At 57.3% G+C, this 13,325-nt stretch overlaps 4 protein-coding genes across 4 annotated transcripts; 1 reads left to right on the forward strand and 3 right to left on the reverse strand.

The window, feature by feature from the left end:
• Nucleotides 1-1,017: 1,017 nt before the first annotated feature.
• CH63R_06692 (CVNH domain-containing protein) lies at nucleotides 1,018-1,632 on the forward strand (the record flags this gene model as incomplete). The annotated part of the gene is made up of 3 exons (XM_018301667.1): nucleotides 1,018-1,221; nucleotides 1,373-1,523; nucleotides 1,592-1,632. The coding sequence occupies 3 exons, from the start codon at nucleotides 1,018-1,020 to the stop codon at nucleotides 1,630-1,632; spliced, it is 396 nt and encodes a 131-aa protein (XP_018159517.1).
• A 553-nt stretch (nucleotides 1,633-2,185) lies between these two features.
• On the reverse strand, nucleotides 2,186-4,095 carry CH63R_06693 (C6 zinc finger protein; the record flags this gene model as incomplete). Its single annotated transcript, XM_018301668.1, has 2 exons — nucleotides 2,186-3,736; nucleotides 4,003-4,095. 2 exons carry the CDS (start codon nucleotides 4,093-4,095, stop codon nucleotides 2,186-2,188), a joined length of 1,644 nt encoding a protein of 547 aa, XP_018159518.1.
• Nucleotides 4,096-8,653: 4,558 nt separating this feature from the next.
• CH63R_06694 (Methyltransferase type 12) lies at nucleotides 8,654-9,583 on the reverse strand (the record flags this gene model as incomplete). The annotated part of the gene is made up of 1 exon (XM_018301669.1): nucleotides 8,654-9,583. The coding sequence occupies one exon, from the start codon at nucleotides 9,581-9,583 to the stop codon at nucleotides 8,654-8,656; it is 930 nt and encodes a 309-aa protein (XP_018159519.1).
• A 926-nt stretch (nucleotides 9,584-10,509) lies between these two features.
• Nucleotides 10,510-13,323, reverse strand: CH63R_06695 (Subtilase; the record flags this gene model as incomplete). The annotated part of the gene is made up of 2 exons (XM_018301670.1): nucleotides 10,510-13,074; nucleotides 13,180-13,323. 2 exons carry the CDS (start codon nucleotides 13,321-13,323, stop codon nucleotides 10,510-10,512), a joined length of 2,709 nt encoding a protein of 902 aa, XP_018159520.1.
• Between the last annotated feature and the right edge of the window lie 2 nt (nucleotides 13,324-13,325).

Raw genomic sequence — 13,325 nt, forward strand, 5'->3', positions numbered from 1 at the left:
TATTCGCATCAATGTAATGATACCCTACTCCACCCTTCATGATCGCGTTATCGGGACCATTTCAAGCCGATGACCTCGCTTTGCAGATCGAGTGAAAGCAGGTGGCCAGGTAGTTAGTTGATTTGTCGTGTTAGTGACGAACATACGGGACTATTCAACAAGATACCAGCGGTAAACAATACGTGGTGTCACACAGGAGGGCACTGGAGGACGTGGCTGTCCAGCCACGGTCTTCGCCCAGAGCCCTGGGCTGCCCAGTCCAGCCAAGCATTCCCTTCGTCTTCCGGCGGGATGATAACGTAGTTCCCGTGCGGATCCACCACTCTAAATGATCCTTAAGCTATGTAGGATCTGCGTCTACTTGTAGACCGCAGACAGAGGTCCACACCAACGTGAGCATCTTGGAATCCTTGCATAGGGTTATTTCCCCCCGCAACGGAAAAGCTTGAACTGCTACCCAACATGGCGCGCTGCCCTGTCATAATGCTCACGATGAAGCGAAAAGTGCGCTTATTGAGTGAATTGCGGCAAGGAAATCAAAGTGTCGTATTCTCTCCGGCGTCCTCCGGATCATCGTATTACACGCCCGAAGTGGTGAGGCAGATAGCCGCCTTTCTGCCGTTTCTTTCTTTCGTCTCTCTGATTGGATTAGACTCACTCGATAGAGCCGCAACATGAGGAACCAACGCTCCGCACCTGCCCGGTTGGGGTGATGGCCGGCTCAGATAGAGCAGCCCCGTGAGCGAGTCAAGAGGGTCTACGGTTACAACGGCATTCCAAAAGAAGCGAGGCATACGACTTTGTCAACGCTGTCGCCTGCACGCAGAAGGACCATGGAAGCAATATACTCCCGTGTTTCCACGTACTGGCGGCTCTAGATCACGGGGCCAGAAAGACTGGACGTTAAGTATGAGCTGCGTCGTCTTGGCTTGAAACCAGCAAGTCCCACATGCAACTCTCATTCCTATTGTATTGGCGATCATAAACATTTCCCACTGCTTTCGGCCTTTCGTCACGATGAGGTCTCGGGTCCCTCTTGTCGCTCTTCTCGCCGTGGGAGTCACTGCCGGGGACTTCAGCAAGAGCTGCAAGGATGAACACGTTGACCCCACGACTCAGATACTGACGGCGAACTGCGACGTGGGTGATGGCAAGGGTACTTTAAGGTCAACTTCTCTCGATTTAAACATCTGCTTCGCGTACATAGGTAATACAATCCAGGTAAGTGAAACCCCGGCTGCCGATCTCTCTCTCTCTCTCTCTCTCTCTCTCAGAGGACACTCAACCCTCAACTGGATGCCCCCCCTTTCCTGGATAACCAAAAGCGCGATGCTACCGTCCGCCCCCCCAGCTGACTTTAATTCCCTTGAAGTGGAGCAGCAGAGGGAACTTCGGCCAGACCTGCAACGGCTGCCACGTTTACCGCCTGCCGGACCCCGTCTATGGCCCGATCTTCGGGACCACCCGGGCATGGCTGAACTGCACGTGCAACGGCGCCGTACCGGAGACTTCCATCGAGCTCGGTAAGCCCTATAGCCGTTCTCTAACGATACCCCGATGTTCTTTTACAAGGGTTTTTGGAAGTGCGTAGTCAGGCCCAGCCCTGCTGACGTCGTCGTCGCGAACACGTAGATACCACGCCCGTGTCGAACAGGTTTGGGGTTTTGAGCTGCACTTCCTGAACTTGGCAGCCTGCGCGACCCCCGCGACGTCATGGGGAATCAAGCCACCGAGGCCGGGGGGATCGGGGGTTGGTTTTTTTGTTTTGTCTCGGTTGGCTGTGCTTGTCGACATCAAGATCCTAAAGAAACAGGAATTGTCGCGACGAGCAGCTGTTTTCAATCGATGCGGTCCCTCCAACACCCGGAGATTAACGAATCCTAAGTCATGTTCCGGTTCCAATCTCGGGGTTGCCAGTGAACTGTGTCGGAATCGACTCTGGGTAGGCCCTCATTATCGCCGTCGCAGGATTGGAATCAACCTGTGTGGATATTTGTTTGCTTTCCGAATCCAAAAGAATCATTGCTTATTAAAGAGAACTTCCAGTTCAACGCGAGCATTTACACACACACACACACACACCCAGATGCCAGGGTCATTCCTGTTGTTGTTCAAGAGAGTGAATGGAGCAAGGCAAAGGCACCCCAGCGCCTCTGCATCATCTGCATCGAATCGATCGCCTCGTTCAGAGCGAGGCCAGCGGGGTGCTGACGAGACTCCTCGTCGACGGGCTGGAAACCCCTATATTCGACATCATCCTCGTGAGGCTCGGCAGCGTCTCCCAGTTGTACTCCTCCTTCCACCGGTTGTCGAGCTTGGCCTGCAGGACCAGCTCGTACAGGTCCGCCATCTCCTGGCTGTCCCACACCCCCTCCCTCCGTCTCATGCCGCGCAGGACGTCCACGATGCGCCGCTCGACCTCGGCGTTGTCGCAGAAGGCGCACACGTACGCGAGCGAGGGCACGACGTCGGCCACCAGCGCGAACTTGGGCCTGGGCCGCCCCTCCCGAGAGGAGGACGCGATGTCCTCCGCCATGTCGATGAGCCGGTGGAGCTCCTCGGCGCTCACGTCCTTCACGGCACAGGGCCCGTCCTGCTGGTTGAACATCTCCCAGCTCTTCTGGGAGAACCGCAGCGCCCTGAGCTCGTCGTGCTCCGCCGGCCCCATGCCCTCGGGCAGGGCCTTCTGGAACAGCTCGAAGCGGGAGCACCACGCTCTGAAACGAGCCGTCGCCTTATCCCATGCCTCTTTGGCGGAGCTTTGCGATCCGGGCGTCGGGCTACTACTGGCGCACGACGCCGAAGAGTGCCAGCAGCCATCGGAACTGCAGTGCCAGCGGTCGTCAAAGGCCTCCACGAACATCAGCTCGACAAAGTGAAGACACTGCCGGGCCTCCGAGACGCTGGCAAACGGCTTGCTCTCGTCACTGCCCCCCCTCGGTTGCGTGAAGAAGGACAGGTCCGGTACGATGTCGGCCTCGGTCAGCATCGAAGCGTCCATGCCCATGCAGGTGAACATGTCGGCGATGTCGCACAGCTGGCTGAAATGATTCCGCACCGTCTCGGCCAGGCACCGGTCGGCCACCGAGAGCGAGGCGGTGGAGTCGCGCCGGCTGGCCAGGGAGGAGGCTTGGTGGAGCGACTCCAGGACGCGCGACCCGGATCTCAGGTGCTGGATGGCCTTGTCGTACTGGCCCCTGACGATCTCGAAGCAGACGAAGACGAGGCAGCAGACGAGCGTGACGCGGACGTTGACGGGGGACGGGTCGGCCATGATTTTGATCGCCTCCGAGACGGCTTTCCGGTAGTGCCTCTCGGCCAGGCCGTTGAACGCCAAATCGGACTGGGACGGCGCCGAGTCGGCGGAGGGGTCCCTCTCCAGGAAGGCTCTGTGGGCAACGCCGAGGGCAATGATGGCGTGCTTGATGGAGTCGGCGTAGTAGCCGAGGGGCAGGATGTAGTTGCTCCATACCTTGGCCAGAGGCGTTGCGAGGCCGAAGTCCGGGACCGTACACCGGTGGACGTGGTGGAACATCAACTTTTCCAAGGTCGTGCCGGAAACATCCCAGTCGATCGGAGGGGTTAGTTGCGTTACCGACGTGACTGCTGCTCGTCTGCGAGGCGAGGTCGAGCCCTTGGGGCTCGTTCGTCGGTTAGTCTGAAAGGGCTCCGCGTACCCGTCGCACTTGTGCCTGTCTCTCCTGCATCTTTTGCAGAACGGCTTGTCCTCATCGCACTTCACATGACGGGCTCTAAGACGCGGTTCAGTCAGCCAAACTGCGGGTGGGTGGGGGTTAAGTCGGGTACGACGACATGAAAGCAGACGTTGGCGTCATGTCATGGCGAGGTAGCTGTGAAGGAGAACGAATAGGCTGGAGAGAAGGCGGCCTTACTTGCTGTTGATGGGGGGGCAGGCGGCGTTAGTGGAACAGTTCTCCAAGGGGCTAAAGTGGCATCAGTGAGTGGTGTTGTCACAAACCATGTTAAGCATCCGGTCCTAACCTTTGACGCGCTCGCCCTAGTTCGCTTAGGTCTCTTGCGCGCGGGATCCACGGGGAAGACTCCGGTGCCCGGGATCGACTTGTCCAATGACATGTTGTGCTATGCCACGAGGGAGGGGGAGCAAGTCACAGGTTAGGAGGTTAAGCTGTCTCTCTCTCTCTCTCTCTCTCTCTCTCTCTCTCTCTTCTCTAGGCCGAACCGGGTCTGCTGACGAATGAAAAGTGGACGTTGTGATCCTCAAAGACAAGACTATCTCTGCGTGTCTCTCTCTTTCTCTCTCTCTCGGGCGTCGGGTTGTGCGGACGCGAGAAAAGTCCAAGCAGGGGAGGCACATTGCCAAGATGGGTAGTTCGGGCAGCGTCCACTATATAAGCCAGGCTGTAAAGAGAGGAACGATCGCGACCCTCGGGTGCCGAGTAAACCCCCCTGACTGTCCCCTGCGGCGCAATCTCCTCCGCCACAGAGTAACAGAGGGCATGTCTTGGTATGCCTTGGTATGCCTTGTTATGGCTTTCTGCACTAGGCTTTAGTCTTTTACGACACAGCCAATCGCTACGCCACGAAAGCGACTCTTTCCCCATGTTTTATGGAGCTGGTCAGGGGCGAGGCAGTTTTTGCAGTCTCCACAGCATACATACTTATATCGGGACAGACTTGAATAAGTAAGTGGCCGGCCCCGGCGAAATTTACGGATCAGTACGGAGTGGCCGATGGAGTAACAAAAAACGCTTCTTTCAGCCCTACGAGGCCGAGTGCCGGGCCCCACTCGGTTTTCGGGATGGTTTCGACAACTCTCCTGGCCGATCGGATGGTTCTGCCCGGCTGCTACAAACTTACAAACTTACAAATACAGCAGACAGACGGGCAGGCATGCATGCATGCATGAGCTTGAGCCCACCCTGATCGGCCATCCTTTAATCAACTCTAAATGTGTGGCCGCTTATACTTCGCTTGTTTGACCGGTATAAGCCCCAACTTGGCCGGTTGACTGACTCATTGGCAAAGTTACCCTTTTCTCGGGCTGAACTCTAACCAGCACTTAGTTACTATCTGCCCCCGACACGACACCAGATGACGGTTGCTACACTACAATCCAACGTCATGTGCAGTTATCCGTCGCCCGTGCTGAAATGTAAAACCGTGGTTGCCCGTCCCCGATGCCCAGTGCTTGCGATAGCCCATGTTTATCTTACTCCCAGCAAGGGTCCTGGCCCCGAAAGCCGTGAAACCATTGGCTACAATGCCTAGGACGCGAGCGTCTGTGACCCGGCATAGTAATCTTTCCCTCTTCCTTCTCTTTCGTTCTTTAGAGGCTTTGTTGCGAGTTGCTGGCCCTTGAGCTAGGTTATGCTATGCGTTCGAAGGTTATCGCAGATGACGAACCTAGCATGGACGCCTGATTAAGTGGTCAATATAATGGATGATCATCATCTCGGCCAATTTGTGCATCTCGACATGCTTTCGTGCATGAACCCGGTTGTGTTACTGCGATTTTGGTGGTTTTTTTTTTATCTTTTTCTTTTTCTTTTTTCTTCTTATTTTGGAGAGAGAGGGGGGGAGATTGTTTTTGAAGTCGAGGCCGACATTGCAAGCAACCGATGACAGCCGTAGTTTCTCTCGAGAAGAGGGCAACTCTGACTCAATCGCGTATTATACCACGACTAGAACCGGTCCGCTTTATGCGGTTCATCTAGGTATCGAGGGGAGGGGGAAAAAAAGATGAATAAATCAGCCTATCACGGACCGCTATGCCGATGCCGAGCCGAGTCCATTCGTCCGTGAGGAGCTTGCCCCGATCCGCACAGCCGCGTCATCAAGCAATGCCATTCTGTGCTTAGGCGGCCGTCTCCTCGGCCGAGTGGGGATCGATGAGAAGCTGATAACAGGCGAGCGGGCAAACTCTTCCGTAAAGAAATCCCTGACGGGGCGGGAAAAAAAGTAGCAAATCGTTCTCGAGATTCTAGCATGTCTGTTGATTGGGCGCTTGAGGGGTTAGTCATGCGGGGACTTTTGTGGCCCGTCCTCCTCATGATCTGTGTGTGTGTGTGTGTGTGTGTGTGTGGAGGCGAATGCGAGAACGAGATGGTAGATCTGTTACGACGTTGATCCCCTTCCCATGACACGATACTATCCGTGCCGTTACAGGTGTACCTAGATGGGGCTACTAGATTCTGCTCAATCCTAGTAGAGTTATAGGCTATCTTCACCATCCCCCCCGATATTACCACGTACTGGGCATCAGGAGAGCCAGATAAAGGAGGCTTGGTCTAACTCTGAATGCGCCCTGTGGAGTGGGGGGGGGGGGGATTTCCCCGACCTACGACCGCCGGCAGGCCAGGATACCAGGATAGAAGCCAGTTGATGAGGCGCCGGTATGGGTTGAGTGCGGCTTTTCAGGGGGTCAACGTCTACTAGGTATGGTATGCGGAAGCTCCGACTCCTGGGCTGGTGCTGCGCAGGGTTGAGACCAGTAGCGCAGCCCCAATCGAAACGTTGACGGGCTGGAGAGAAGCTGGAGTATGTGAAGCATGGAAGTATGTGACTGACCAGATGTACTGCTACAGATGAAAGTGTGGCTGCTTCTGCACCTCTACATTCCGTCTGGTATAGCGCTTAAACTTTGGCTTGCAACCAACAATAAGGGAGGCCAATGCCGTCTAACGGCGTGGATTGCGACTGGTTCGCAGCGTACAGATACGCTTTCTCGACCCACGCCTTTCTCGAATCGGAACGCCCTTCCGGTCGGAACAGGCATCGGGATTAGACGCAGCAGACCTCTTTATCTTTCCAGATTTCAAACCCCGAAACCGTCTGGCCTCTGCGTTTTGCTGGCACTCACGTTGCTCGGTTTCCAGACGGGTCAACCTCGGGTATGATTGGTGCTGGTGGACGCCGCGCGTTTACGATGGAGAAAGTAACTGTCTCCGAAATAGAGTGTGCCTTGACAGGCCCATATCAAACCGGAATTCACAGATCAAGGCATCGCGAGGTATCACGATGCGGTCAGGAGAGAGTTACACGAGGGGGGGAGGGATCTTGGTTCTGGAGGCCTCAGCCCCGCTACATTTACCAACCAGGATTTCACGAAGCCCTAGACAGACGTTTCTTGCTGCCGAGTTGGATCGGCCAGGGAACTCTCAGCTAGCGCCCGCCGACACTTATCCGTCAGTGGCTTCTCTAAAAGCGGTGACGTGGGGGGGGGATGGAGGGTTGTTGCCGAAGACAGCCTTTCGGCCAGAGGTAGACCTGGGGCTTACGTGTAAGCGACTGGGCACCGGGCCTATGATGAGGTCTGAATCTCGGCTTTGCTTGTTCGGACGGGCGCTGGAAATGCAGGGCCTGGTATAGGGGATGTTGGGTCCTCGGTTCGTGTGCCGCTTTAGACTACCAGGCCTGTTGACATGAATAGAACGCATGGGGATGGGGGTAAGACGCCGGACGTGCAAGGAGCAACCCACCAGCCAAGGGAGCTTGGAAACTGAGACATAGACACGAGGACCAAACCATCTTTACTAGAAGCTCAGGGGCGTCATAGAACAATCTACCTGGATGAAATGTCGTGGCGGTGAACCTACAGCACTCCTTGGCTCAGAATCGACTTTTGAAAAAGGGGTCTCAGAGGGGGCCCAGATCGAAGACTCGATACAACGTTTGAGAGGAACGACTCCATCATCCATAAAGGAACACTCGTTAGATATTTCTCGGATTTTTGGGCTGACTACCGGTTTTTTTATCTGCCGAGCAGTGGTCGTTGTCAACCTTTGTTTGATCTTTGATTACATCGCCGACAGAAACAAATCCCCGAACCAACTGCAAAATGCATCGAATGCCTCGCAGCCTCCAACATCAGAAATGTAAAGAATGTCGCAAACACAAAAAAAAGGTATGAGAGAGTTTCTTCTGTATTTCTTTCAAGTCGGGAGTTGAATTTTTTTTCGCTTCTCTTTTCTCTCTCCCTGCTTTCCCCCTTATTCTTCCTTGTTCGCTTGACTTACACCTGATCCCCGGGTACGGGCCCCGACAAAGTGCCACAGCTGCATCCCAAAGAATTTTCCCTGTAGCGGGGACAATACCGAACCAGAGTCGACACCACAGGAAGAGGAATCGCCAGGGCCGAGTACGCGGACAGACTGCGAATCATCTGCGGTCAAAGGGGAGACGGTGTCGCCGAAGCCTGGGCCCCCCCCTCTCGAAAGCACATCGACAACGTCTGGCTCGCCGTGTCAAGCGTCAATCCAACCCGAGGCCCAACCCGAGGCCCAGAATGAGAAAAGACCAGAGGAGTCAAATGTTTCTAACGTGGAAACTGCTAGCAAATCAACCCCAGAGCCGGAGAGGTCACCGTAGCCTTCTCCGCGCCCCGATGTCGAGCTCGAATCCCCCCTTTCATCCGTTGTTGCCCTTCGAGGGGCGGACAGAAACACACGAAACTTTTCTATCTGGACAACTAGGAAGAAAATATGACGCGTAAGCAGAGCTGCTTTGTTGATGATGCTGCTTCATAACTTGGATCTGGTCGGTGGAAGTCTATGTGTTCCGCACAGCCAGAGGGGACAGTATCAACAACAGGACACAATGTTTAACAACAACAACAACACCAACAACGACAGCATGGACAACAATAATTCCCCGGAACACCGAAACTGCCCAATCACACCCTCAAGACACCAACAGACCCCAAAACATCATCCATCCGCGCCTCCGCCCCCCTCGGCCTCGTCACCCAGCACTCGGCCCAGAACCACCCGTCCGCCTCCAGCCCGCCCTCGTCCAACCCCCTCCTCCTCACGTCCTCCACCGCCGCCCTCCGCTCCTCGCCCGAGATGAACCGCCGCTGCCGGAAGACCGTCCCCTCGATCCTCTCCGTCACGAGCCCGTGCTCCTCCGCCAGCCGCGCCGCGACCCCCTCGAACGGGAACACGCGCAGCACGAACGACACCACCCACAGCCGCCGCCCGGCGTCCCTCACGCACGCCGCCGCCCGCGCGAACGTCGTCGCCGACACGTAGCCCACGCCCCCCGTGCACACCACGACGCTCACGTCCCGCAGCGCGGCCCGCAGCGCCGGCGAGGGCTCCGCGACCTCCAGATCCTCCGCGAAGCCGGCCGTCAGGAGCCCCGTCTCCACGGCGTAGGACACCGCCCCGGGCGCGGAGTCCAGCCCGAGAACCTCCACCCTGGGCCGCCGCGGGCGCGACGCGAAGAAGCGCTTGTCCGCGGCTGTCTGCTCGGCGGCCGAAAGTTTTGGCGTGGAGGCGTAGTGCGCCGCGAGGCCGTCGAGGTCGAGGTCGAGGCGGAGGAGGGCGGCGTTGATGCCGTAGGAGCAGCACACGTCTAGGACCTTGATGACGCCCGGTTCGACGTTGTCGTCGGTAGTGGTGGTGGTGGTGGTGGCATCGTGCGTGACCGACGAGAGCGCCAGGACGCGGTCGATGACGGGGAGGGCGCGCTGTGGTATCTGGTAGCCCAGCGGCGTCAAGGCGGCGAAGTAGGCGCGCGGGTCGGGCTGGTTGTAGATGGACTTGAAGTCGGCCTTGTGGGCGTTGTTGAAATCCTCGGGCACCTGCTCTTCGATGGTCATCTTGGCCAGGGAGAGTCTATGCTGGGGACTATGGAGCTCGATTTGATGGCCTTCTTTTCAGAGAGGGAGGCACAGGATGAAGGAATAGAATGGGAGGGATATATATGTGACAAGACATACAAAACATCAGATACCAAGGGACCTCAGAGGTTCAATAGGTGGCATTGGCCTGTTCATATGAGAATAATATGGTCTCTACACACCAGGGCGGCACACAAGAGCCAAGTCGTCATCACGCACCACTGGCCAACCAGGTCTCAGCCCAACACACACTTATATGCTCCTCGAAACAGGTTTCCCTGAAGGATGTACGCGTCCAAAAACGCGAAATGCACTTCTCTCGCTTACACAAAACGGGATACACATCCCCTCCCACCCTCGATCTGCTACCTGATTCACACTCGCAAAAGTCCCTAGTCGAGCTGTATGGCGGCGCGGGCCGCGAGACACCCCTCCTCCCCCTCCCTTTCCCCGCTCGAGTGGTGTGATATCCCTCGGACCGACCCGTGGATCTTGTCTGTACCTGGCGGATGCTTTGGGATAATCTTTGCCCGCTTTGCGTACCTCGCTGAGAAGTACGTTACTTTGTAGAAACTGCGCTGGCCAACAATGTTTACGGGAGGTGGGCATACACTTATGCAACAAGCTCAAGCTGGAAAATGAGGGGACCGGGGCGGGGGCGGGGGCGGAGGCTGCATTGGTGGACTGAGACTCGGACAACCGCTGCTTGAACGAGGTCTTAAATCTGTCCCTGACTAACATGATGGGATGCAGAAAAAGGATGTGCACGTTTTTCATTACTTCACGTTGGCGCGAGTGTTGAGCTCATGGGTGGTGGAGGGAGATCATGTATTACTTCATTATGAGATTATGTACTATGTTATCCATAACATGATTAAACACCAATGCGTTTCCTCACTGCACATCTAGTACTGTCCAGTGATGGTGATCTTGGGCGTCCTGTAGACATCCCAGTTGTCAGCGTGCGTGGGGTTGCCGAAGGGGCGGAGAGCCGCGAAGCGGAACTGGTATTCGCCCGGCGCGATCTGGCTGCCGTTGCCCAGCTTGCCGAACCACCAGTGCTCATTGTACGTTGCAGCCGTGTCGCGGGAGACGTCGGTGATGGGGTAAGTGAAGGTCTGGTCAGGGTCGTACTGCGCAGGGTCAAACGTCTGAACATTGCCAGAACCCACCCACGAGGCGACGGAGCCGACGTAGCCGTTCTTGCCCTCGACGGGAGGGTACACCCACTGGCGTTCCGTCCAGCTGGCGTCGAAGATATCCCAGCGCGTCTGGCGGGTTCCCCACAAGAGCTTCTGGTAGATCTTGGGGAAATCCTGGGCCTCGATGCTGAGGTCGAAAGAGTACGTCGCCTTTTCGCTGATGGGCGTGTCGTCAACCGTCGAGAAAGACTGCGGCCAGCCGGCCTCGTGGACGCCGCCGAGCGTGTTGCGGAGATCGGCGCCGACGCCGGCATAGGGGACCGACACCTGCTCGCCGTTGCTGCCTTGGATGATGACCTTGCCTCCATAGAGGGGCAAGCCGGTGGTGTTCCAGCCGAGGTTGTCCGGGTTGTTGAAGTTGACCGAGACGGTCTTGCTCTCGCCGGCCTTCAGGGTGAAGTCGCGGGGGAAGCTGATCTCGGGCGTGTACGTCTTGGGGCGGAGCTGGGTAAACGTCTTGACACGGTTCGTGCCGGGAAAGCCGCCGGAGGCGGGAATCCAGGCGAGGGCGTCCACACCCGCGTTGGGCTGCACCGAGAACTTGTACGTCACGTCCGACTTGCCCTTGTTGGAGACGGTGATGTCGTGGTAGCGGGAGAAGTAACGGGTGTCGTTGAGCTGGATCTTCTCGAACTCGAGCTGGGTGTCGTAGTGGAGGACCTTCCAGGCGTCAATCTGGCCGTTGCCGACCTGGGCCGGGGGCGCGGTGTAACCATAGTCGGTGGCAGTGCCGTCAGACCAGGGCAGAGCGTAGCCGCTGGAGATGATGCGGCGGGACAGTGCGCGGGCAAAACCCTTGCCCTGAACGGAGCGGCCACCATGCTGGCTGATGTAGAGAGCGGCGACACCGGCGACATAAGGGCAGGCCATGGACGTTCCACTCTGGATGGCGTACTCGCCGTTGAGGTAGGTCGAGAAGATGTTGCCACCAGGAGCGCCAATGTCAGGCTTCAGCTGGTTGTCGTACAGCAGACCCCAACTGGTGAAGGTGTTGGGGCGGTTGCCGGCGGGGTAGTCGAGGGCAATAGGGATTTCGGGGTTGACCGAGAAGTCGGCGGTCACGGTAGTGTTAGCCTTGATGGCGGCGATGAAAGCGGCTCCAGACTCGGCGGTGATCAGGGCGATCTGAGAGTCGGTGTTGCCGGTGGACGGGGTCGTCATGGGGGACCCGTTGTTGTAGATGAGAATGTACTTGGCGCCCAGAGCGGCGAGATTCTCCTGCTTGACCTGGAAAGTGCAAGTTCCTCTGCGGACGATGGGAATCTTTCCAGTCAAGTCAGGGCTCCCCGCCGGGTAGGGAGTGCATCCGTCGGCAGGGTCACTGGTGTCAGTGTTGAGGGCAACGATAGGCCAGTCGACAATGGTGGGAGGGAAGTAGCCTCCGGCAGGGAGGTATCCGACGCGGACCGTTTCACTGCCGCCGTAGGTAGCCTCGAAGGGAATGGCTGGGAAGACCTCGGTCTCGACGGAGGCTACGGCGACGACGTTCTTGCCAGAGGAGCCGGAGCTGCCGTAGAAGGGGCCGTTGGCTCCGCTGTTTCCAGCAGAGATGGTGACGACGACTCCCTCATCGACCAAACGAGAGGCAACCTCGGCCCAGGCGTTGTTGGACCAACCGTTGGCACCACCGATACTGGCGGTGATGATGTCAACGCCGTCGTTGTAAGCGGCCAGGAAGGACTCGATCAAAGTGGCGGTATCGGTGCTGGCGGCGTTGGAGAAGACCTTGTAGGCGTGGAGGGTGGCCTCGGGGGCGACACCGACCCATGAGTCAGTCTTGCCAGCGACGATACCGGCGACATGGGTGCCGTGACCACGGGTGTCGAGGGGGTCTTCATCGGGGGCCTTGGGGCCGCTTGACGGGTAGAAGCCGTCTCCAACAAAGTCGTAGCCGGCAGCGACCTTGAAGCCGGGACCGAATCCACCGCCGAGAGCAACGTGGTTGTACCAGATTCCGGTATCAACGACACCGACCTTGACACCCTTGCCAAAGATGCCCTGAGCGTGAAGCTTGGCTACACCGGTGGCGTTGTGCGTCGAGTAGGTGGCAGCATCATCGGGGGCAGCAGCGCGACCCTCGGTAGGAGCCAACTTGACTTCCTCGTTAACCCAGACGTTGATGACATCGGGGAGCTCTTGCAGGGTGTCGATGGTGAAGGTATCAGTCTCGATGCTGGCGCCCGAGAAGACATTGCTGGTGAACTCCTTGACGACCTTGATGCCGTCGGTGGAAGCAACGTTCTGACGACGAACGCGAGCGCTGGAGCCCTAAGTATTAAAGAAAAGGCAAGTGTCAGCTGGAGGACGACCACCATTGGTACGAAAGAGAACATGGGTTTCTTCAGGCGGCAGCCAAGCGCAGCGGGCACTCACAGGAGCGTATTCGATGATGAAGCTCTTGGCGACGAAGACGGTGGACTCCTCGTTGTTGCTGGCCTCCTGGCGGGGACCGAGAGCGGCAACACCCCCGAGGTGGAGGGCGAGGGCGAAGGCTGAGACAGTGGCCGAGATGCGCATCT

This window comes from Colletotrichum higginsianum, chromosome 4 (assembly GCF_001672515.1).
Source record: "Colletotrichum higginsianum IMI 349063 chromosome 4, whole genome shotgun sequence".
Taxonomy (NCBI): domain Eukaryota; kingdom Fungi; phylum Ascomycota; class Sordariomycetes; order Glomerellales; family Glomerellaceae; genus Colletotrichum; species Colletotrichum higginsianum.